The sequence below is a fragment of the Oncorhynchus mykiss genome, chromosome 29, assembly GCF_057628025.1.
Source record: "Oncorhynchus mykiss isolate SJ-2025 chromosome 29, ASM5762802v1, whole genome shotgun sequence".
NCBI lineage: Eukaryota > Metazoa > Chordata > Actinopteri > Salmoniformes > Salmonidae > Oncorhynchus > Oncorhynchus mykiss.
The window spans coordinates 14,610,841-14,636,350 of NC_143050.1; the positions used below are offsets into that span (position 1 = coordinate 14,610,841).

At 43.8% G+C, this 25,510-nt stretch overlaps 1 protein-coding gene across 4 annotated transcripts in view; it reads right to left on the minus strand.

The window, feature by feature from the left end:
• Nucleotides 1-496: 496 nt before the first annotated feature.
• Nucleotides 497-25,510, minus strand: part of nrg2a (neuregulin 2a) — a 170,808-nt gene continuing 145,794 nt past the window's right edge. For all 4 annotated transcript variants that reach the window (XM_090226571.1, XM_021591458.3, XM_090226573.1 and 1 more), the window contains exons 6-10: nucleotides 8,625-8,727; nucleotides 8,398-8,521; nucleotides 7,907-8,034; nucleotides 7,554-7,775; nucleotides 497-5,375 (exon numbers count right to left, since the gene is read on the minus strand). In XM_090226571.1, coding sequence (XP_090082697.1) covers nucleotides 4,709-5,375; nucleotides 7,554-7,775; nucleotides 7,907-8,034; nucleotides 8,398-8,521; nucleotides 8,625-8,727 — 1,244 coding nt within the window. In that variant the 3' untranslated portion in view covers nucleotides 497-4,708. The remainder of the gene's footprint in view (nucleotides 5,376-7,553; nucleotides 7,776-7,906; nucleotides 8,035-8,397; nucleotides 8,522-8,624; nucleotides 8,728-25,510) is intronic.

Sequence of the window (25,510 nt, forward strand, 5' to 3'; positions counted from 1 at the left end):
TTTCTTACCAAGAAGACATTGAATGTTCCTGAGTGGCCTAGTTACAGTTTTGATTTAAATAACTAATTTGAGGTTGAAGAATTTGATAAAGAATAATGTGCAAATATTGTATACTCCAGGTGTGCAAAGCTCTTAGAAACTTACCCAGAAAGACTCACAGCTGTAATCGCTGACAAAGGTGATTTATGTATTTAAAATAAATAAATGATCTAATTTCTACATTCAGGTTTTCACTTTGTAGATGGGTGAGATTATTATTGTTTAAAAAAACCTGATAAAAAAAATTCAGGCTGTAACACAACAAAATGTGTAATAAGACAAGGGGTGTGAATACTTTCTGAAGGCACTGTTTCACAGGAACCATACACTTCAGATACTGGAAACAAAAGTCACAAGCAGAAAGATCAGAAAAATCAGCCATACAGTACCTCAGCCCAATGGCTAAGGATATCTCAAAACACACACCACAGTCCTGCACAGAGATGACCACTTTATGTTAAAATGATATGAATCAAGATTTATTTTGTGGATTATTTTTTTCATTTTATTTTACAATCTATGACAATCTCGCATTTGTACTTTTTTTCTAGCATATTCCTAGAATGGAGATGGGGGGGTATTTTTATTGCTGAATGTTAAATGAAATACACTTCCACTGACTGAAAATAAACTGACTGCTGCTTTTCACCACCATGCACCCATATACCTTGACCACAAGTACATGCAGAGGAGAGGTGTTGAAACATGTCAAGCAAGGGAAGAAAAATAAAAACATGAGAAACTGACAGGACGAACCTGGCAGCACTTCTATTGGGTGAGGAGGGGGGCAAGGTTGGGGAAATATCACATTTAAACTAGAACTACTGTCTTCTTTTGCATTTTTCAAACATACAAAATTACACTCAGAGTGTGAGAAACCGAAATGAGAGAAAATCCATTTGTGAGATGTCTACGTGTCTACGTGTCTTTGTCAATGTGCCTTCATCTTACAGCCGTTGTGTTTTAAATCCTACTTATCAGTTTACTTTTGACCTAGACTCATCTGATGATTTTGTCCTGGTACAGTCATTTAATTTTTTTGGTTATATTTTAGAATGTATATAACCAGTTTTGCAGGATTATCAACAATCATTTCAAATGCATTGTAAGAACCATTTACTCCAACGTTTTTGACAGGTATGAAATTAACCTCCAAACCTGTTAGTGACATACTTCATAACAAGCAACATTATTATCCTTATCCACAAGACCGAGCAGCACTCAACATTAGTGAATGAGACCCTTTAAAGTGATTAGTCATTACTGTAGACTTGCGTGTTGCCTGCTTGGTCTGGACTCGGTGCGATAAGAATTCATGAACACAATCAGTCAATGGACATGAATCTGGGAATGAGGAAAGTTGACAATTTGAGCAAGCGCTGCATAACTGCATGAAAAATAAGAATGGCTATAAATATGTATTGATATCATGTTACTTCTCCTGCACAATAGGCATTACATAGGTTTCACACAACACACCTCTTAGAAAATGATGTCATCAAACAGAGCAAAATAGAAAGTTTGCATATTTTGGCATTTTATGATCCTCCAAAGTTTCACAGCTATTTCTCTTGCATTGGTTTAGTATGTTCGGCTCTACTCTATTCTGTTCTATTCTGTTCTATTCTGTTCTGTTCTGCTCTACTCTATTCTATTATGTTCTGTTCTGCTCTATTCTGTTCTATTCTATTCTGTTCTATTATATTCTGCTCTATTCTACTCTATTCTATTCTATTCTGTTCTGTTCTATTCTGTTCTATTCTATTCTGCTCTACTCTATTCTATTCTATTCTGTTCTGTTCTATTCTGCTCTACTCTATTCTATTCTATTCTGTTCTATTCTGTTCTATTCTGCTCTACTCTATTCTATTCTGTTCCATTCTGTTCTGCTCTACTCTATTCTGTTCTGTTCTGTTCTGCTCTACTCTATTATATTCTATTCTGTTCTGCTCTACTCTATTCTATTCTGCTCTACTCTATTCTATTCTGTTCTATTCTGTTCTGTTCTGCTCTACTCTATTCTATTCTATTCTGTTCTGCTCTACTCTATTCTATTCTGCTCTACTCTATTCTATTCTGTTCTATTCTGTTCTGTTCTCCACTGAGATTCCACTCTCCTTTCCTTCTCTTTAGATGGGAGTGCTCAGAGGCATAGCATGTTGGGTGTGTTCTTTATGTCCTTGGGGGGGGGCTTAGTCTTATGGAAATATTTTGGTGGAGGGAGAGGGGGAGAGAGAGAGAGGGGGAGAGGGGGCAGAGGGGTGGGTAGAAGTCCTGAGATGCTGTGGGAACCTTTACTTTGGCTACAGGTACACAATGGACAGGTGAGGAGGATGATGAGGAGGAGGAGGCATGGGTGATGGGAGAAAGATATACATTCATGGGATGTTCTTGCTTTTAGTTTTGTCTCTTTGTATTGAGCCACTATCACTGATGGCAGGGATATCTCCAGACCAACAGAGACACTGGCCAACGACATTTCTTCTTCAGAATCAGCCAGGACAAGGAGGCTACCATGAGACAAACCTTACCCTGGTGGGACCAGTAAGGAGCCAGGAGACAAACCTTACCCTGTTGGTACAAGGAGGGGGCCAGGAGACAAACCTTACCCTGGTGGGACCAGTAAGGAGCCAGGAGACAAACCTTACCCTGTTGGTACAAGGAGGGGGCCAGGAGACAAACCTTACCCTGTTGGTACAAGGAGGGGGCCAGGAGACAAACCTTACCCTGTTGGTACAAGGAGGGTGCCAGGAGACAAACCTTACCCTGTTGGTACAAGGAGGGGGCCAGGAGACAAACCTTACCCTGTTGGTACAAGGAGGGGGCCAGGAGACAAACCTTACCCTGTTGGCACAAGGAGGGGGCCAGGAGACAAACCTTACCCTGTTGGTACAAGGAGGGGGCCAGGAGACAAACCTTACCCTGTTGGTACAAGGAGGGGGCCAGGAAACAAAGGGGGCAGCTGTAAACACACATGACATGTAGAACTCTCTACCCAACAGAACTCTCTACCTAAAAGAACTCTAAAATAACTCTTTACCCAACATAACTCTCTACGCAACATAACTACCCAACAGAACTCTCTACCCAACATAACTCTCTACCCAACAGAACTTGTAGTAGCTACTATCTTGTCTCATTGCTACAACTCCCGTACGGGCTCGGGAGAGACGAAGGTTGAATGTCATGCGTCCTCCGATACACAACCCAACCAGCCGAACTGCTTCTTATCACAACCCGGAAGCCAGCCGCACCAATGTGTCGGAGGCTACACCGTGCACCTGGCAACCTTGGCTAGCGCGCACTGCGCCCGGCCCGCCACAGGAGTCGCTGGTGCGCGATGAGTCAAGGAGATCCCTACCGACCAATCCCTCCCTAACCCGGACGACGCTAGACCAATTGTGCGTCGCCCCACGGACCTCCCGGTCGCGGCCGGTTACGACAGAGCCTGGACGCGAACCCAGGGACTCTGATGGCACAGCTGGCGCTGCAGTACAGCGCCCTTAACCACTGCGCCACCCGGGAGCCCCAACAGAACTCTCTACCCAACAGAACTCTCTACGCAACATAACTCTCTACCCAAAATAACTCTCTACCCAACAGAACTCTCTACCCAACATAACTCTGTACCCAACATAACTCTCTACCCAACATAACTCTCTACCCAACATAACTCTCTACGCAACATAACTCTCTACCCAAAATAACTCTCTACCCAACAGAACTCTCTACCCAACATAACTCTCTACCCAACATAACTCTCTACCCAACATAACTCTCTACCCAACATAACTCCTTACCCAAAATAACTCTGTACCCAACAGAACTCTGTACCCAACAGAACTCTGTACCCAACAGCAGCGCAACCCTGGAACCAAGGCTGATCTTCACTGTGCACCTGCAGCTTTCCTCTACTGATACAATTGCTTTGGCGCCCAAGATAGCAACCAGTTGGTTGGTACAACAACACATTAGGACTTTTAACACTCACACACGCACAAGCATAGCTGTACACAAAATCCCCCCCCCCCCCACACACACACACACATACGCACACAAACACGTGAGTACACGCACTTACGCACACACAAACACTCCTCCCCACTCAGAGAGCAAGGACCTGCGTTGCATTGATCAGATTTTCTACTGGAGAGTCCCAAAATGATAAACCCTATAGGTGAATTATATTCATGTAAACATACACCTTATGATTAAGTGGTTTATATTGCATGATGTGGAAGGGGAAGGGTCATGTTCAAATGGGGCTCGACTCCCAGAAGAACAGCCTGAAAAGAAGAAAAAACAAAGCCCAAAAAAGAAAACAAAAGAGGAAAGGTGTATAAAAAATGATGTCCATATAAGAAAGGCTACAAAAACTTCCACTGGCCCTCTGCCATCGGAGTACAGCAAAAGGCACCACAATATTACTCCATTTTTGAAGTTGTGAAAAAATTGGCACGTCTTTTTATACTGTAAATCAAAATGTACATATAAATAGAGTTTTCCCTATAAAAAAGTCTTTGCTGTTAACTAGTAGACAACTTTTGCTAAAAATGAAAATAAATATTTCATTTGTTTAGAATATCTGTCAGTTATATAAAATAAAAATATTTTGTATAGGTGCAGGTTTATACTATATTGATTTTCATTGGTAGCTCATCGTCTTTCTTTAATGCGGTACATTGTCCGGTTTGGACCGTGAGTGCGTCTGTCTGGTCTGTACAGTCCCACGTGCACCGTGCCGCCCCGAAGAGTGTGACTGAGAAGTCCTACTGTTGGCCGGCCTGCAGATGGTGGAGGGCTCCGCATTCATATTCTGCATACTGAGGAAGGGCGTGCTCTCACCCTCCCCCTCCGACTCGCTGTCCATCAGGCAGCTGCGAGAGCCGTAGTCCCGTGACGCCTCGTATCCTCTCGGCGCTACGTAGCCGTTCTGTCTGGACCTCCGCAAGCGCCGACCCCCAACACCACCGCTGCCGGTCCCACTTTTCTTTGGTTGTTCACGGGAGGAGAGGTACTCCTGTGTGGTCTCGTAGTCTTCTTCCTCAGCCAGCCTGTAGGGACTAGAGGGCAGGCTGCCCGTGCTGTCGTTCAGGTAGGTGCGGCGCTGCTGCCGGTAGGGCTCCTGGCGCTGGACGTCATGCAGGGGCACCTGGTAGCGCCGCAGCAGAGGCTGGTCATCCTCCGGGGGGTAGGGGGTGTGGGCGGCGGGTGGCAGGGACATGGCCTGGCTGGTGTTGGGGGAGGTGATCTGGAAGGAAGGCACCTGCGGGGACAGCGAGTAAAAGAAGTCCACTGGAGACAGGCGGGCCGGCGTTGTCAGGGCTGACACATACCTGTAGTGAGGGGGAAGGTAGGGTGGGGAGTGGAGAGTGGGGAGCGGGGAGGAGAAGGACAGGGAGAGAGAGGACCAGGCCAAACAGCAGCAGCCCAGTTAGATGTCATGTCTAATAGAATGATGTGGGACAGGGACCCACCATCCACAAACAGCAGTAAGAGACATTATTGAGTTAGTGTGCAGGTTTGTCAGTTGTGGGTGGATGGTGTTTGTGAAATCCTGCTTGCTCAGTTTTCTACATCTTTGTTATGTCATTGAATGTGTTTAATGGTTAATGTGACCTTTAGCCTTACAGAGGGCTATATCTAGGGAAAACATACGTGTGTGTGTTGTGCTTAGTTTTGAGATGCTGTTGTATGTTTACAGTACAGTCCCTCTACCTTCATATGTTCTATGGCACTAGGGAAAAACATAGTACCCCCTTTAGGAAAAAGCATCTGAAAGATCCAAAGGCAAATCTAAAATAAAGTGAATCACTGTTCCACTGTAATCCTGTTAAGTTTAGCACTGCGATGCTGCCTGGTACTACTGTTCAGTCAAATGTTCATTATAGCCTACTGTAGCCATTTATAGATGAGCTCACTCTCACTAACTCAAACACTAAAACAAAAATCTTAAATCTGCAATATGTACCTTTTTGGGCGACCTGACCAAATTCACATAGAAATGTAATTATAGCAAATCTAAGAGGCGGTAAATCGGTTCTATGTACGTCATTTCTATGCTTCCCGTTCTTGAATCTTTAACTTTCGGCTTTTGTACACCAGCTTCAAACAGCTGGTGATGGAAAATATATTTCACAGTGGTTTAGACGGTACAATGATTCTTTACTACACTATACTTGAATGTTATGTCACATAAACTGAAATTAAGTGAACTATTAGAATTTTAGCATACCAGGAAATTGCCATTTCAGCATGGTGCATCTTGAAATGAGAAATGTTTGTGGTCATTGGTTTCCAGCTAAAATGACTAAATAGAAGTTATGTACACTTCTCTAAACCTCCTGTGAAGATGAAGATGTGTCCCTACAATAACATCTGTGCTCAATCTTTAGGCATACAGCAACCCAGGGCGAAGATCACAGTAGAGTTGATAACCACAGCCACACCAAAGATCTGCTTGTTCTACTCTCCTTGTCTTAATGAAGTCCTTACGGTATCCACCCTCCTGTTTAGCCGCCTTACAGATTTAGGAGAGTATAGTACAGTACAGTACAGTAAGCTTGACCCAGCAGATTCTTCACTTTAGAAATGCATCTGCCTGTGGGCTCTCTCCTGACGGATTTTATCCTCAAAATACTCCTAACTTTAGTACAGCAACTGGATATATAACTTAACTTGTATATACCTACTTTATCCTTCTTTTATCAGAACATGACACAAGAACAGTAAACATTTCAAGACCTGCCTGTCCTACAGTTAGTGGTGTAAAACACTCAAGTAAAAAATACTTTAAAGTACTACTTCAGTAGTTTTTTGTGGTATCTGTACTTTACTTTACTATTTACTATTTTTGACAACTTTTACTTTTCCTTCACTACGTTCCCTAAAGAAAATAATGTACTTTCTACTCCATACATTTTCCCTGACAACCAAAAGTACTAGTTACAATTTGAATGCTTAGCAGGACAGGAAAATTGTCCAATTCACACTCTTAAAAAGAAAATCCCTTGTCATCCCTACTGCCTCTGATCTGGTGGATTCACTAAACACAAATGCTTCAATTGTAAATTATGTCTGAGTGCTGGAGTGTGCCCCTGGCTATCCGTAAATTTAAAAAACAAGAAAATCGTTCCGGCTGGTTTGCTTAATGTAAGGATTTTGAAATTATTTATACTTTTACTTTTAATACTTAAGTATATTTTAGAAATTGCATTTACTTTGGATACTTAAGTATATTTAAAACCAAATACTTTTAGACTTTTACTCAAATAAAATTATTTTACTGGGTGACTTTCACTTTTACTTGAGTACTTTTGTATTACTGTCTACAGTAGGCCTATCTCATCATGTCTGGCTATGGTAGAGTAGTATTTGCCATTGACTCTTTCAAAGTGCCCTCGCTGGCCTCCAGGGGCCGATAGAGAGCCAGCTGTAAAACGAGGCCTCCTAAGGTGGGCACTAGAACATCCCCCAGTGCCATAACCCCAGAGAGGGGCCTGTTCCCTTCCCACCTGTCGCTGTGTGGAGAGTCCCCCAGCGAATCGAACGAGTCTTCGTACTGCAGGCCCGGCCGGTGGGGCACAGTAGAGCCACAGTGTGCGGCACGCCTGGCCCTGGCCTCCATGCACGCAGGACTGTTGCACCTACTGGTCCCCACGGAGGACGACATCATGCCTGGTGAGTCTGAGAGGACACTGTCAGTCCGCTCCAGGCTCCACGTCCGCTCCTCGTGTCTGAGACAAGAGAGGACCAAAACATAGGGTTCAACCAGGATATGGTCCGGTGTGTAGTTCAGTGTGTATTTTTCTGTGTGTCAAAAAATGTACCTGTGATGTGTGTAGTGAGGGGGATGTTGAGGGGTTACCTGTGAGTGGATGAATGGGCATGGGTAGAGGAGTTGTGAGATCTGGAAGACGCATGGCTGCCTGGGAACGAGTCCTCTGGTACATGCCCTATGACTCGCTCCGTTGCAGGCACATTCTTAGAGATGTACTAAAACACACAGAGGAAAGTGTTGGAGAGATGGTATGGAGGGGAAATGTGTAACTGCCCATCATCATGTTGAACTTTACATACAATACCATCACAAAGACTGTTGCTAAATCTGTCCTGACATATTTGAAACGCCACTGATTGACCATGTGTGTGTTCTGAAAGGAGAGGTTTAGTTACTGTTGGATGTTAACCTGTGACCTCGCTATCCTTCAAGAGAGTACTTATGCTCCACTAAAGGAAAGTAAAATAATGTATGCTATGAAACTCATACGAAAACAACACATTCACCCTTCCATTCATTCACTAATTGATGACAGAAAAGTCAGTAAGGGAATCGATGGATATGTATGTGCCACTCACATCTACCATGGGTATCTCCTCAGGGCCAGGTCCTGGGTGATTGGGTCCGTTCGCTAGGTTCCGGTTTGGGTGATCTGCACACATGTTCTGCTGCAGGTGATTGTGCATCTTCTTCCTCTGTCTCCTGTGGAGGAGAATACCCCAGTCACTCTCATAGCACTGGAGCTGAGTCAACAGTCTATGCTAGGGTCTATTTAACACACCTATACTGTCCTGGGCTGACTTACTTGGTTTTGCAGTAGGCCACCACACACACAATGCCCACCACCAGCAGAGCCACGCAGATCCCCGTGATTGTCAGGACTCTTTTCTGGTAGAGCTCTTCAGCTTCTGTGGACACACACACACACACACACACACACACACACACACACACACACACACACACAGAGAGAGAGAGAGAGACAGGTACGAAAATAAAACTACAACATCAGTCCCTTGAAGGAGTAAGTTTAGACATCATGGACATCCTTTACACCATGTCTCTGATGCCCCAGCCCTCCTGTCTCCCACAGCTTTTACACTCCTACACTAAGCAGATGTTGCTCACTCTCTTTACATGTATCAAAGTAGACATACTGTATGGAGGTGTTGAAGGCTCTGAACATGAATTAGATTACATTGAAACTCCAACCCTTCATTGTAATGGCTGTTGAACAAAAGCCAGTTGACACTAGTAAATATTCATAAATATTACTGGAATCATTATTGTTTCAACATCCTTAATCAAAAAATATGCCTGGGGGAAAAAAATTCACTAGAAATGCGCTAGAAATTTCTAAATTTAGATGACTGGCATTAACTGGGAATTTGTACAGCATTCACTAGAGATGTAGATGATTACATTTGTTTTAATTACTGCAACATTGTGTGTTGCTCGTTGTGAATGGCTGGGCTTGGTTTACTGTAACACATGTCACTGGTACGGATCACAGTAACGATCTAAAATGGAGGTCCGCCCAAAACAGGTCGGCACAGAAAAGCTGTCCCAAATCTGCTACTCTGATTGTAGGAGTGCCTCATTCATCCAAGGGGTCTCTGCTGACTGAAAGCCCATCAGATCAACACTCATCTACACAGAGGCCGCTCATCCTCTCACTGTCTATTCTGCTAGAGCATTTTTTACAGAGGCACACACACAAGCAGAACCGCAAGTAAGGGGTCCCTGCAGGCTTTAAACATGCTCTGCATTCAATGACTTCAAATTTAAAACAAAGAAATAATTTTTTAATTTTATTTTTACTTTTCTTATTACATGCATTGTTACTTCTGTTTTTTGTGATCAACAAAAAAATAAACTAAAACAGATTTTGAACCTCTTTGCTTTCCCATAAAAATGTTCCTGTGAGGAGGGGAGGATGTGGCTTAAACCAGGGGAGAGTGGAGGGAACGAGGGAGCAGACCAGGGGGAATAGGTAGTGGGCCTGTGATAAACAACGTAATAAAAATGTATTGCATTTTTACAGCTCCTCCCATATGAGGTTGCCTCACTCTCACCCACTTCCTCCAATCACCAGCAGCAGCAACAGCATGGGCTATTTTGACACTATAAATGAATCACCATGGATAGTATAAATAGCAATATTTCAGCCATATTGGTTGATATCTAGTGATGAAGAATTTTCCACAGTGACAGGAAACGGCAATATTGAAATTCTCGGAGCCTCACACAAATTTACCTGAATGTAGTTTGACTATTTTGTACAGTGAGGTCTCATAAGGAAATAGTAAACTATGGTATCACAGGACATTTCTTGGGAAAGGAGGTCCTTAAAGAACAGACTATTTATTTACACTCTAAATAAGGTATGACATGTTCATACCACAGTCACTTAATGAAAAACAGTCTAGACACACAATGCGTTCTACTTTTGCAGACAGTTTTCAACCAAAGTAAAGTAATTGATGGACACAGGTAGAACAGAGCAGGTTGACTTACAAACATCTACAGTGAGGTTTCAAATGAGAGGTGGATAGAGGTTATAGGTTATAGATTAGACGTTAGAGGTTACAGGTTAGAGGTGGAGTGTTGAGGGGATGAGGAGAATGACACAGTTAAGATGAGCAGCATGGATGTTGGGGTGGGGTGGGGGGATAGTCAACTGTAAACCTGGCATAGCATGCTAACAGGAGGCAGAGGAGGGGAGAACATAAAGCAAATCTTGGAGGAATATCCTGCCTGGTTATGGTTGATAGAGAGGAACAGGGATGTCCTATTTGCAGCACTCATCCTGAGGTCCTGTCTGTGTCTCAATGATGCGGCAATGGATTCTCACATTGGCTAATACAAGTTGAAACATGGTACACGCTTTTGAATAGGTGTATCATTAAACCATGTGTGTGTGTGTGTGTGTGTGTGTGTGTGTGTGTGTGTGTGTGTGTGTGTGTGTGTGTGTGTGTGTGTGTGTGTGTGTGTGTGTGTGTGTGTGTGTGTGCATATATACAAGAGAGAGAGAGAGAGAGAAATTGAGAGAGACACAGAGAGTGAGAGACAGAGAAAGAGAGAGAATGAGAGAGATAGAGAGAGAGAGAGAGAGAGAGAGGTGAATTTGTGTGTGTATGTGTGTGTTTTCAGTGTCTAAGGAAGGATTAGAAGTGATACAACTCTTACTGAGTAATGTAATCAAATTCACACTAGTGTTAACACAAACCCGGTGTGTGCTAAAAGAATCACATGAAACTAAGCACTGTTTATTCTGAAGTAAACAGTAGAGACATGGAGGCTCACAAAGATTAGTCTGATGTCATCAACCCCAGAGAGAAGATTCCAGAGGGAGTCAGAGAATAGATGGAGGGGGAATCTACTCCCTGAATAGAGGAGAGATGGAGGGGGAATCTACTCCCTGAATAGAGGATAGATGGAGGGGGAATCTACTCCCTGAATAGAGGATAGATGGAGGGGGAATCTACTCCCTGAAGAGAGGATAGATGGAGGGGGAACCTACTCCCTGAATAGAGGAGAGATGGAGGGGGAATCTACTCCCTGAATAGAGGAGAGATGGAGGGGGAATCTACTCCCTGAAGAGAGGATAGATGGAGGGGGAACCTACTCCCTGAATAGAGGATAGATGGAGGGGGAATCTAATTCCTGAAGAGAGGATAGATGGAGGGGGAACCTACTCCCTGAATAGAGGATAGATGGTGGGGTAAACTACTACCTGACAAAAGGATACATGGAGGGGGAGTCTACTACCTGAAGAATGACAGATGGAGGGGGGATCTACTCCCTGATGAGAGGATAGATAGAGGGCGAATCTACTATCTGAAGAGAGGATAGATATAGGGGAAATATACAACCTGAAGAGAGGAGAGATGGAAGGGGGGTCTACTCCCGGAAGAAAGAAAGATGGAGGGGAATCTACAACCTGAAGAAGGATAGATTGAGGGGAAATCTACTACCTGAAGAAGGATAGATGGAGGGGAAATGTACTAGATGAAGAGAGGATAGATGGAGGGGAAATCTACTCTGTGAAGAGAGGAATTATGGAGGGGGAATCTACAACCTGATGAGAGGATATATGGAGGGAGAATCTTCTACCTGAAGACAGATAGACGGAGGGTGAATCTACTACATGATGTGAAGTTAGATGGAAGGGAATCTACTCTGTGAAGAGAGGATAGATGGAGGGGGAATCTACTATCTGTAGAGAGGATAAATGGAAAGGTAATCTGCTAACTGAAGAACAGATAGATGGAGGGGAAGTCAAATGTGAAGATAGATGGAGGGGGAATCTACACTCTGATGTGAAGATAGATGGAGGGGGAATCTACTCCCTGAATAGAGGATCGATGGAGGGGGAATCTACACTCTGAATAGAGGATAGATGGAGGGGGAACCTACTCCCTGAATAGAGGATAGATGGAGGGGGAATCTACTCCCTGAATAGAGGAGAGATGGAGGGTGAATCTACTCCCTGAAGAGAGGATAGATGGTGGGGGAATCTACTCCCTGATGAGAGGATAGATTGAGGGGGAATCTACACTCTGAAGAGAGATGAGCAGCATGGATGTTGGGGTGAATCTACTCCCTGAAGAGAGAACAGATTGAGGGGGAATATACACTCTGAAGAGAGGATAGATAGAGGGTGAATCTACTCCCTGAAGAGAGGATAGATAGAGGGTGAATCTACTACCTAAATAGATGATAGATGGAGGGTGAATCTACTACCTAAATAGATGATATATGGAGGGGGATTCTACTACCTAAATAGATGATAGATGGAGGGTGAATTTACTACCTAAATAGATGATAGATGGAGGGTGAATTTACTACCTAAATAGATGATATATGGAGGTTGAATCTACTACCTAAATAGATGATAGATGGAGAAGAAATCTACTACCTAAAAAGAGGATAGGATGGAGAAGAAAACTACTACCTAAATAGATGATAGATGGAGGGAGATTCTACTAAATTAAGTAGGATAGATGGAAGGGGAATCGACTGTGTGAAGAGCGAAAAGATGGAGGGCGATTCTACTATCAGAAGAGAGGAAAGATGGAGGGGGGATCTACTCCCTCATGAGAGGATAGATGGAGGGGAAATCTACTACCTGAAGAGAGGAAATATGGAGGGGGGGGATCTACTCCCTCATGAGAGGATAGATGGAGGGGGAATACGATCCTGAAGAGAGGATAGATGGAGGGGTAAACTACCATCTGATGAAATTATATTTGGAGGTGTAATCTACTACCTGAAGAGAGGATAGATGGAGGGGGAATCTACTACCTAAAGAGAGGATAGATGGATGGTGAATCTACTACCTAAATAGATGATAGATGGAGGGGTAATCTACACGCAGAAGAGAGGACAGATGGAGTGGGAATCTACTCACAGAAGAGAGGATTGATTTAGGGGGAATCTACTCCCTGAAAAAGTATAGATGGATGGGGAATCTATTTCCTGAAGAGATGATAGATGGAGGGGGAGTCTACTCCCTGATGAGAGCATAGATGGAGGGGGAATCTACTACCTGATGAGAGGATAGATAGAGGGTGAATCTGCTACCTAAATAGATGATAGATGGAGGTTGAATCTGCTACCTAAATAGATGATAGATGGAGGGGGATTCTACTACCTAAATAGATGATAGATGGAGGGGGATTCTACTACCTAAATAGATGATAGATGGAGGTTGAATCTACTACCTAAATAGATGACAGATGGAGGGGGAATCTATTACCTGAAAAAGGATATATGGCTGGGGAATCTACTCCCTGATAAGAGGATAGATGGAGGGGGAATCTACTCCCTGATGAGAGGATAGATAGAGGGGGAATCTACTCCCTGAATAGAGGCTAGATGGAGTGGGAATCTACTACATGATGTCAAGATAGATGGAGGGGAATCTACTCTGTGAAGAGAGGATAAATGGAAAGATAATCTGCTAACTGAAGAGAGGATAGATAGAGGGTGAATCTACTACCTAAAAAGAGGATAGATGGAGAAGAAAACTACTACCTAAATAGATGATAGATGAAGGGGGAATCTATTCCCTGAATAGAAGAGAGATGGAGGGGGAATCTATTCCCTGAAGAGAGGATATATGGCGGGGGAATCTACTACCTGATGAGAGGATAGATGGAGGGGGAATCTATTCCCTGATGAGAGGATAGATGGAGGGGGAATCTATTCCCTGAAGAGAGGATAGATGGAGGGGGAATCTAAACGCTGTATAAGGATAGATAGAGGGGGAATCTACTCCCTGATGAGAGGATAGATGGAGGGGGAATCTATTCCCTGATGAGAGGATAGATGGAGGGGGAATCTATTCCCTGAAGAGAGGATAGATGGAGGGGGAATCTAAACGCTGTAGAAGGATAGATGGAGGGGGAATCTACTCCCTGATGAGAGGATAGATGGAGGGGGAATAAACTCCCTGAAGAGAGGATAGATGGAGGGGGAATCTAAACGCTGTAGAAGGATAGATGGAGGAGGAATCTATTCCCTGAAGAGAGGATAGATTGAGGGGAATCTATTCCCTGAAGAGAGGACACCTGGAGGTGGAATCTACTATCTGAAGAAGGATAGATGGAGGGGGAATCTATTCCCTGAAGAGAGGACACCTGGAGATGGAATCTACTATCTGAAGAAGGATAGATGGAGGGGGAATCTATTCCCTGGAGAGAGGATAGATGGAGGGGGGGGGGGGGGGGATCTACTCCCTGATGAGAGGATAGATGGAGGGGGAATCTCCAACCTGAAGAGAGGATAGATGGGGGAAATCTATTACCTGAAAAAGGATAGATGGATGGGTAATCTACTAACTGAAGAGAGGATAGATGGAGGTGACATTTACTTCCCTAAGAAGTATAGCTGGAGGGGGAATCTACATTCCTGAAGGAATGATAGATTGGGTGGGGGATCTACTCCCTGAAGAGAGAATAAATGTAGTGTGAATCTATTATCTGATTAGAGTTCTGATTGAGGGGGAATCTACTCCCTGAAGAGAGCATAGATGGAGGGGGAATCTACTCCTTGAAGAGAGCATAGATGGAGGGGGAATCTACTCCTTGAAGAGAGCATAGATGGAGGGGGAATCTACTCCCTGAAGAGAGCATAGATGGAGGGGGAATCTACTCCCTGAAGAGAGCATAGATGGAGGGGGAATCTACTCCTTGAAGAGAGCATAGATGGAGGGGGAATCTACTCCCTGAAGAGAGCATAGATGGAGGGGGAATCTACTCCCTGAAGAGAGCATAGATGGAGGGGGAATCTACTCCTTGAAGAGAGCATAGATGGAGGGGGAATCTACTCCCTGAAGAGAGCATAGATGGAGGGGGAATCTACTCCCTGAAGAGAGCATAGATGGAGGGGGAATCTACTCCTTGAAGAGAGCATAGATGGAGGGGGAATCTACTCCCTGAAGAGAGCATAGATGGAGGGGGAATCTACTCCCTGAAGAGAGCATAGATGGAGGGGGAATCTACTCCTTGAAGAGAGGATAGATTGAGGGGAATCTACTCCCTGAATAGAGGATAGATGGAGGGGAATCTACTCCCTGAAGAGAGGATAGATGGACAGGTTATCTACTACCTGAAGGGAGAATAGATGGATGGGGCATCTACTACCTGAAGAAGATAGATTGAGGGGGAATCTAGAGGGGAATCCATGACTCAAGCTTTCATTTTGTTTATACCTGCTCTACAAATGTATAGTCCCTTAAAACCAGTTAATGAAGAAAACTGCTCTTGCTCTTCTGTCAGATGTACATGTAGTGATGAGGACTGCAAATTGGGACACCCATGGTAATGTTAGAGGGAAGGTCAGCTGTAGATCAGGTAATGTTAGAGGGAGGGCCAGCTGTAGATCAGGTAATGTTAGAAGGAGGGACAGCTGTAGATCAGGTAATGTTAGAAGGAGGGCCAGCTGTAGATCAGGTAATGTTAGGGGGAGGGCCAGCTGTAGATCAGGTAATGTTAGAAGGAGGGACAGCTGTAGATCAGGTAATGTTAGGGGGAGGGCCAGCTGTAGATCAGGTAATGTTAGAGGGAGGGCCAGCTGTAGATCAGGTAATGTTAGAAGGAGGGCCAGCTGTAGATCAGGTAATGTTAGGGGGAGGGCCAGCTGTAGATCATGTAATGTTAGAGGGAGGGCCAGCTGTAGATCAGGTAATGTTAGAAGGAGGGCCAGCTGTTGATCAGGTAATGTTAGATGGGGGTCAGCTGTAGATCAGGTAATGATAGAGTGAGGGCCAGCTGTAGATCAGGTAATGATAGAGTGAGGGCCAGCTGTAGATCAGGTAATGTTAGAGGGAGGGCCAGCTGTAGATCAGGTAATGATAGAGTGAGGGCCAGCTGTAGATCAGGTAATGTTAGAGGGAGGGCCAGCTGTAGATCAGGTAATGTTAGAAGGAGGGCCAGCTGTAGATGAGGTATTGTTAGAGGGAGGGCCAGCTTCAGATCGGGTAATGTTAGAAGGAGGGCCAGCTGTAGATCAGGTAATGTTAGAGGGAGGGCCAGCTGTAGATCAGGTCATGTTAGAGGGAGGGCCAGCTGTAGATGAGGTAATGTTAGAGGGAGGGCCAGCTGTAGATGAGGTATTGTTAGAGGGAGGGCCAGCTGTAGATCAGGTAATGTTAGAGGGAGGGTCAGCTGTAGATGAGGTATTGTTAGAGGGAGGGCCAGCTGTAGATCAGGTAATGTTAGAGGGAGGGTCAGCTGTAGATGAGGTATTGTTAGAGGGAGGGCCAGCTTCAGGTCGGGGTAATGTTAGAGGGAGGGTCAGCTCCACAGGGCATGACCAGTGCATTTTTCAGCCCATTGAGATACTGTTAAGGTTGATTGACTGATTGATTGGTTAATCAATCAGACCATTTGCTTTAGAGTCAACCTCACAGAGGGAATGGAAGCATGTCAAACGGAACGGAAGGAGATATAGAACACAGCTCTACTCAAGCTGGGAATCAAACTATTGTTCCATACCCATAAATTCAATCCCAAGATGCTCTGCCATTGCAGAAAGTTGACAGTTGGAAAAACAAACAAAAAGAAGAGGAGAACAGTTTAGGAGAGACACCTTCCAACATAGATAAACAACAGATATACATACACAGTATGGGCATTGAGCGACAGGACTGACGGGACAGTTGAGACACGGATGGTGAGTCATGAGTAACAGTTACAGTAACAGGACGGAGCTGGACAACATCAAGCTAAGACCATCAGGACATCCAAACAAGCACCACAGACAGACACAAGACAAGCAGACAAAACAACAGCAAGCAGTTAGACTAGACTAGAGCATGCAAATCCAGATATCCACTTAACTCACTGCCATAATGACAAGATGGGATCTCTGGGCCATCCATTAAGGGCAGATTATGACATAGTGCACTACTTAGCTAATGAAACATTATATTACCATGACAGATGGGTCTATAGCACAAGAACATAGATCGTTTTGAAAGTATAGATTAGTCGTCCAATTAATAGATTTGAATATATTATTTAATTAAATCTATCTTCCTGATCATAAGGGATGTTAGATGTTACTTCTTCTGGTACTCACTACATGGCAGCACAGTCCAATGTTAATGTTTCATTCAACACAGGCAACTGCATTCAGATTCAGGAAACATTTGATGGAACATGACATGTGACGATGGTATCATGTCCAATGACATGTTAACAGAAAAACCTTACCTGTAAACCATGGGAATACAAAATCTGATCAATTCACTCTAAAATATTACATTATAACCATGTTATGGGGAGGGGAGGGGATGACTGATAGAGAGTAAGTGTATGTTCTGTATGTGATGGAAGGCCTGTGTGACAGTATGAGACGTGAAGCCTGTGATTGCCTTCACTGAGGGATACATGTATTAGGGAAGACAGAGTCCATCTCAGCAATCTGTTCCACCAACCTCATCTAAGGACCAGCAACACCTTGATACTATTGACTAAGCTAAGATGATGTTTCACCTCATCCGCAAAACAAAGTTATCCAATCAGCTTCAGAGGGGGGATTATATTGCACGGGAAGAAGTGGAGAAGGGCTGCACCATTCCAGCTGCTGAACCCATATCTCTGACAGCCCACTTGCTCTAGTCGGGTTGCAGCAAATCCCAGCTGTTGTCATGACAACGTGCTCTTGGGGGGGCTGAGGGGGTCCAGCTTTCTGTAGCGCCATCAATGAGATATTTGGGGTAGGGGAGACGCCCTGATAGGAGGAGGGAAGTGGGATGGATGGATAAGTGGATGGATGAGGTTCGGAGAGAGAGTGTAGGGCTGGAGGGGATTCTGTATGCTTCTATATGTTCTAGTTCTGTTTTGGCCTCAAAAAGCTAACTTCACAGCATGATGAGGATTGCAATACTAGCCCATATATGCTGGAGATGCTGGAGAGGGTAGATGTATATTACAGTGGCTCACCAGCTCTACTGTACACAATCTACACTGTAGGGCAATAACACAAGGGAATTAACACAGTCAATAGAAATGGTAGCCAACAAGCTAATCCTTGAAATGCATTTCTTCTCTGACTGACTAGTAAAGTGAGTCGATTTCTAAAGTCCCGTTTGGATCTACAGTATATGTTTTGCTGCAGTGCTGTCAGTTGAGTGGTCCTGACCTCTATTGGCTGTCAGTCGAGTGGTCCTGATCTCTATTGTGGATGTGCGCACTTGAAACTGTGACTGACAGGCATGTGTACATTTAGAGGAAATTGGTGTGCAGAAATGGCCTCCTCTCCAGTGTGCTCTCTGAATTAAATTACACATGTCAGATCTCGCACTGGGAGGGGGGGGGGGGAAAGAGGGTGGAGCTTCACCCCATCTGTCTGCCTTTTTTGTCATTCATGTTATTATAAGTGGAGCCTCAAGCTTGTTTCCGATGCTACTCTTGTGTGTGCACGCAAAGGTCGTCTCTCAAAGGGATCACGCATAGTTGGGAATTTTCAGATCATTTCAAAGGAAAAGATTTAGATAAATGGTCTAATGTAATTAATGAATTATATCCCTGGTCGGTCCCGATGTTTATTAAATATTTGGTCTGCTTTGATGTTTTTACAGTATTTTAATTGTGGGTATTTTTCTGTAACGGAGGAGGTTTGAAAAATGTCAACCACACTCACTGCCTAGGTCGTCTCAGCATGTCATTTAAGGAAAAAAGGCTTGGCTCTGTTGACTAGAGTTGACAATGAATACACTTCTTGAAAAGAGAGGAATTTGTGCAATTCCATGGAGGTTAAACATAACGTGACAGTAAGATAGATGTCGATGTAGAGTGAGAGAACTCCCATAACCTGCTGGCACATACAATACGGTTCAGTACAGTACCAGGCTGTATGCATAGGCTCTGGGAAAGATGCTTACATTACATATGCAATACATTTTGCAACTAAATAGTGTACAGGAGCGCTGTCATCCTGAAATCCACACAAGGCTGACTTACAAAGGTATGATGTTGATGGATATGTACTGTAGAAAACTACAATACTGCTATACTATAAATCATATACCATGACTTGCCATGGAAACAGAAGGCCCGATGTTTGATCATATACTGTAGAGTGTAGACGTGCATATCATACATTTCCCTGTTTTTATGCAAAACAAAAAAAACATTATAACAATACTGGAGAACCATTATAACCCTACTAGAGAACCACTATAACCCCACTAGAGAACCATTATAACCCTACCAGATAACCATTATAACCCTACTAGAGAACCACTATAACCCTACCAGAGAACCACTATAACCCTACTAGAGAACCACTATAACCCCACTAGAGAACCATTATAACCCTACTAGAGAACCATTATAAACCACTAGAGAACCACTATAACCTTACTAGAGAACCATTATAAACCACTAGAGAACCACTATAACCCTACTAGAGAACCACTATAACCCTACTAGAGAACCATTATAACCCCACTAGAGAACCATTATAACCCTACCAGAGAACCATTATAACAATACTAGAGAACCATTATAACCCTACTAGAGAACCACTATAACCCCACTAGAGAACCATTATAACCCTACCAGAGAACCACTATAACCCTACTAGAGAACCATTATAAACCACTAGAGAACCAATATAACCCTACTAGAGAACCACTATAACCCTACTAGAGAAACATTATAAACCACTAGAGAACCATTATAACCCTACCAGAGAACCACTTTAACCCTACTAGAGAACCATTATAAACCACTAGAGAACCACTATAACCCTACCAGAGAACCACTATAACCCTACTAGAGAACCACTATAACCCCACTAGAGAACCATTATAACCCTACCAGAGAACCACTATAACCCTACTAGAGAACCATTATAAACCACTAGAGAACCACTATAACCCTACTAGAGAACCATTATAACCCTACCAGAGAACCACTATAACCCTACTAGAGAACCATTATAACCCTACCAGAGAACCATTATAACCCTACCAGAGAACCATTATAACCCTACCAGAGAACCATTATAACCCTACTAGAGAACCACTATAACCCTACCAGAGAACCACTATAACCCTACTAGAGAACCACTATAACCCTACTAGAGAACCACTATAACCCTACTAGAGAACCACTATAACCCTACTAGAGAACTATTAGTATTTTGTTTTTTTATGTGTTATTTCTTACATTGGTACCCCAGGTAATCTTAGGTTTTATTACATACAGTCGGGAGGAACTACTGGATATAAGAGCAACGTCAACTCACCATCATTACGACCAGGAATACAACTTTCCCGAAGCGGATCCTGTGTTTTTCCCACCACCCAGGACAATGGATCGAATCCCAGCCGGCGAACCAAAACAACGTCGCCGTAAAAGGGGCAGACGAAGTGGTCTTCTGGTCAGGCTCCGTAGACGGGCACATAGCACACCGCTCCTGAGCATACTACTCGCTGGTCAAGGACCAGTCTCTTGACAACAGGGTTGATGAAATCCGAGCAAGGGTAGCATTCCAGAGAGACATAAGAGACTGTAACGTTCCTTCTCTTTCTTTCTTTGCTTCACGGAAACATGGCTCACTCGAGACACGATATCGGAGTCGGTAGAGCCAGCTGGTTTCTTCACGCATCGCGCCGACGGAAACAAGCATCTTTCTGGTAAGACGAGGGGCCTTATGATTATGATTATGATTAACGAGTCGTAGTGTGATCATAATAACATACAGGAAATCAAGTCTTTCTGTTCACCTGACTTAGAATTCCTCACAATCAAATGTCGACAGCATTATCTACCAAGAGAATACTCCTCGATTATAATCACAGCCGCATATATTCCCCCCCAAGCAGACACATCGACAGCCCTGAACAAACTTTATTTGACTCTATGTAAACTGGAAACCACATATCCTGAGGCTGCATTCATTGTAGCTGGGGACTTTAACAAGGCTAATCTGAAAACAAGACCCCCTAAATGCTATTAGCATATTGATTGTGCTACCAGGGCTGGTAAAACCCAAGATCATTGTTATTCTAACTTCCGCGACGCATAAGGCCCTCCCCCGCCCTCCTTTTGGAAAAGCTGACCACGACTCAATTTTGTTGCTCCCAGCGTATAGACAGAGACTAAAACAGGAAGCTCCCGCGCTCAGGTCTGTTCAACTTTTTGAAGTTTTTGCTTCAATCACGTGTATTGGGATACGTTCCGCATTGCGTCAAACAACAACATTGACGAATACGCTGATTCGGTGAGCGAGTTTATTAGCAAGTGCATTGGCAATGTCGTACCCACAGCAACTATTAAAACATTCCCGAACCAGAAACCGTGGATTGATGGCAGCATTCGCGTGAAACTGAAAGCGAGAACCACTGCTTTTAACCAGGGCAAGGTGACCGGAAACATGACCGAATACAAACAGTGTAGCTAATCCCTCCGCAAGGCAATCAAACAAGGTAAGCTTCAGTATAGAGACAAAGTAGAGTTGCAATTCTACAGCTCAGACACAAGAGGTATGTGGCAGGGTCTACAGTCAATCACGGATTACAAAAAGAAAACCAGCCCCGTCGCGGACCAGGATGTCTTGCTCCCAGACAGATTAAACAACTTCTTTGCTCGCTTTGAGGACAATACAGTGCCACTGACACGGCCCGCTACCAAAACCTGTGGACTCTCCTTCACTGCAGCCGACGTAAGTAAAACATTTAAACCTGTTAACCCTCGCAAGGCTGCAGTCCCAGACGGCATCCCCAGCCGCATCCTCAGAGCATGCGCAGACCAGCTGGCTGGTCCCACATGCTTCAAGAGGGCCACCATTGTTCCTGTTCCCAAGAAAGCTAAGGTAACTGAGCTAAACGACTACCCCGTAGCACTCACTTCCGTCATCATGAAGTTCTTTGAGAGACTAGTCAAGGACCATTTCACCTCCACCCTACCTGACACCTTAGATCCACTCCCATTTGCTTACCGCCCCAATAGGTCCACAGACGACACAATCGCAACCACACTGAACACTGCCCTAACCCATCTGGACAAGAGGAATACCTATGTGAGAATGCTGTTCATCGACTACAGCTCAGCATTTAACACCATAGTACCCTCCAAACTCATCAATAAGCTCGAGACCCTGGGTCTCGATCCCTCCCTGTGCAACTGGGTTCTGGACTTCCTGACAGGCCGCCCCAGGTGGTGAGGGTAGGTAACAACATCTCCACCCCACTGATCCTCAATACTGGGGCCCCACAAGGGTGCATTCTGAGCCATCTCCTGTACTCCCTGTTCACCCACAACTGCATGGCCATGCATGCCTCCAACTCAATCATCAAGTTTGCAGACGATTACCAACAATGACGAGACGGCCTACAGGGAGGATGTCAGGAAAATAACCTCACACTCAACGTCAACAAAACAAAGGAGATGAACGTGGACTTCAGGAAACAGCAGAGGGAGCACCCCCCTATCCACATTGACGGGACAGTAGTGGATAGGGTAGTAAGTTTTAATTTCCTTGGCGTACACATCACTGACAAACTGAATTGGTCCACCCACACAGACAGCGTGGTGAAGAAGGCGCAGCAATTCGGCTTGTCACCAAAAGCACTCACAAACTTTTACAGATGCACAATCGAGAGCATCCTATTGGGCTGTGTCACCGCCTGGTACGGCAACTGCTCCGCCCACAACCGTAAGCCTCTCCAGAGGGTAGTGAGGTCTGTACAACGCATCACCGGGGGCAAACTACCTGCCCTCCAGGACACCTACACCACCCAATGTCACAGGAAGGCTATAAAGATCATCAAGGACAACAACCACCCGAGCCACTGCCTGTTCACGCCGCTATCATCCAGAAGGCGAGGTCAGTACAGTTGCATCAAAGCAGGGACCGAGAGACTGGAAAACAGCTTCTATCTCAAGGCCATCAGACTGTTAAACAGCCACCACTAACATTGAGTGGCTGCTGCCAACATACTACTCAACTCCAGCCACTTTAATAATGGAAAAATGTATGTAAAAATGTATCACTAGCCACTTTAAACAATGCCACTTAATATAATGTTTACATCCCCTACATTACTCATCTCAGATGTACAGTGCCTTGCGAAAGTATTCGGCCCCCTTGAACTTTGCGACCTTTTGCCACATTTCAGGCTTCAAACATAAAGATATAAAACTGTATTTTTTTGTGAAGAATCAACAACAAGTGGGACACAATCATGAAGTGGAACAACATTTATTGGATATTTCAAACTTTTTTAACAAATCAAAAACTGAAAAATTGGGAGTGCAAAATTATTCAGCCCCCTTAAGTTAATACTTTGTAGCGCCACCTTTTGCTGCGATTACAGCTGTAAGTCGCTTGGGGTATGTCTCTATCAGTTTTGCACATCGAGAGACTGACATTTTTTCCCATTCCTCCTTGCAAAACAGCTCGAGCTCAGTGAGGTTGGATGGAGAGCATTTGTGAACAGCAGTTTTCAGTTCTTTCCACAGATTCTCGATTGGATTCAGGTCTGGACTTTGACTTGGCCATTCTAACACCTGGATATGTTTATTTTTGAACCATTCCATTGTAGATTTTGCTTTATGTTTTGGATCATTGTCTTGTTGGAAGACAAATCTCCGTCCCAGTCTCAGGTCTTTTGCAGACTCCATCATTCTTCCAGAATGGTCCTGTATTTGGCTCCATCCATCTTCCCATCAATTTTAACCATCTTCCCTGTCCCTGCTGAAGAAAAGCAAGCCCAAACCATGATGCTGCCACCACCATGTTTGACAGTGGGGATGGTATGTTCAGCTGTGTTGCTTTTACGCCAAACATAATGTTTTGCATTGTTGCCAAAAAGTTCAATTTTGGTTTCATCTGACCAGAGCACCTTCTTCCACATGTTTGGTGTGTCTCCCAGGTGGCTTGTGGCAAACTTTAAACGACGCTTTTTATGGATATCCTGCCTGGTGTGTTCCTTGTTCTTCATGATGCTCTCTGCGCTTTAACGGACCTCTGAGACTATCACAGTGCAGGTGCATTTATACGGAGACTTGATTACACACAGGTGGATTGTATTTATCATCATTCAGGTCAACATTGGATCATTCAGATATCCTCACTGAACTCTCTCTTTCTGGAGAGAGTTTGCTGCACTGAAAGTAAAGGGGCTGAATAATTATGCACGCCCAATTTTTCAGTTTTTGATTTGTTAAAAAAGTTTGAAATATCCAATAAATGTCGTTCCACTTCATGATTGTGTCCCACTTGTTGTTGATTCTTCACAAAAAAATACAGTTTTATATCTTTATGTTTGAAGCCTGAAATGTGGCAAAGGTCGCAAAGTTCAAGGGGGCCGAATACTTTCGCAAGGCACTGTATATACTGTACCCGATACCATCTACTGCATCTTGCCTATGCCGTTCTGTACCATCACTCATTCATATATTTTGTATGTACCTATTCTTCATCCCTTTACACTTGTGTGTATAAGGTAGTAGTTGTGGAATTGTTAGGTTAGATTACTGCATTGTCGGAACTAGAAGCACAAGCATTTCGCTACACTCGCATTAACATCTCCTAACCATGTGTATGTGACAAATAAAATGTGATTTGATTTGCCTGTTACTCAGGCCCAAAATCCAGGATATGCATATAAGTGGTATCATTGGATAGAAAACAATTTGAAGTTTGTAGAAATGTTAACATAATGTATGAGACTATAACACAATTGATATGGTAGCCGAAAATCCAAAGAAAAACCAAACGTAATTCTTTTTTTTTTGAGATGCCATGCTCTTTCAATGGAAAGCTATAGGTCCTCTGCAATTCCAGCTCCCAGATTGCAATTCCTATGGCTTCCACTAGATGTCAACAGTCTTTGTTCAACGTTTCAGGCTTGTTCCTTCCAAAACAAGGAAGAATTTTGAGTTTTGGTACCGGGAGTCAAAGTTGGAAATCAGTCTGTGTGCGGGCGACGAAGAGGACGCACACTTGCTAATTTTTTTCTATTGAGCATACTTCTTTCCGTATTAAATATTCTAGTTTAATTACATTTTAGGGTACCTGAGGATTCAATAGAAACATAGTTTGACTCGTTTTAACAAAGTTTAGCGGTAGCTTTTTGGATTATTTTGTCTGCATGTTGAACGAGTGAATTACTGAAATTGATGGCGCCAACTAAACAGACTTTTTGAGATATAAAAAATGATTTCA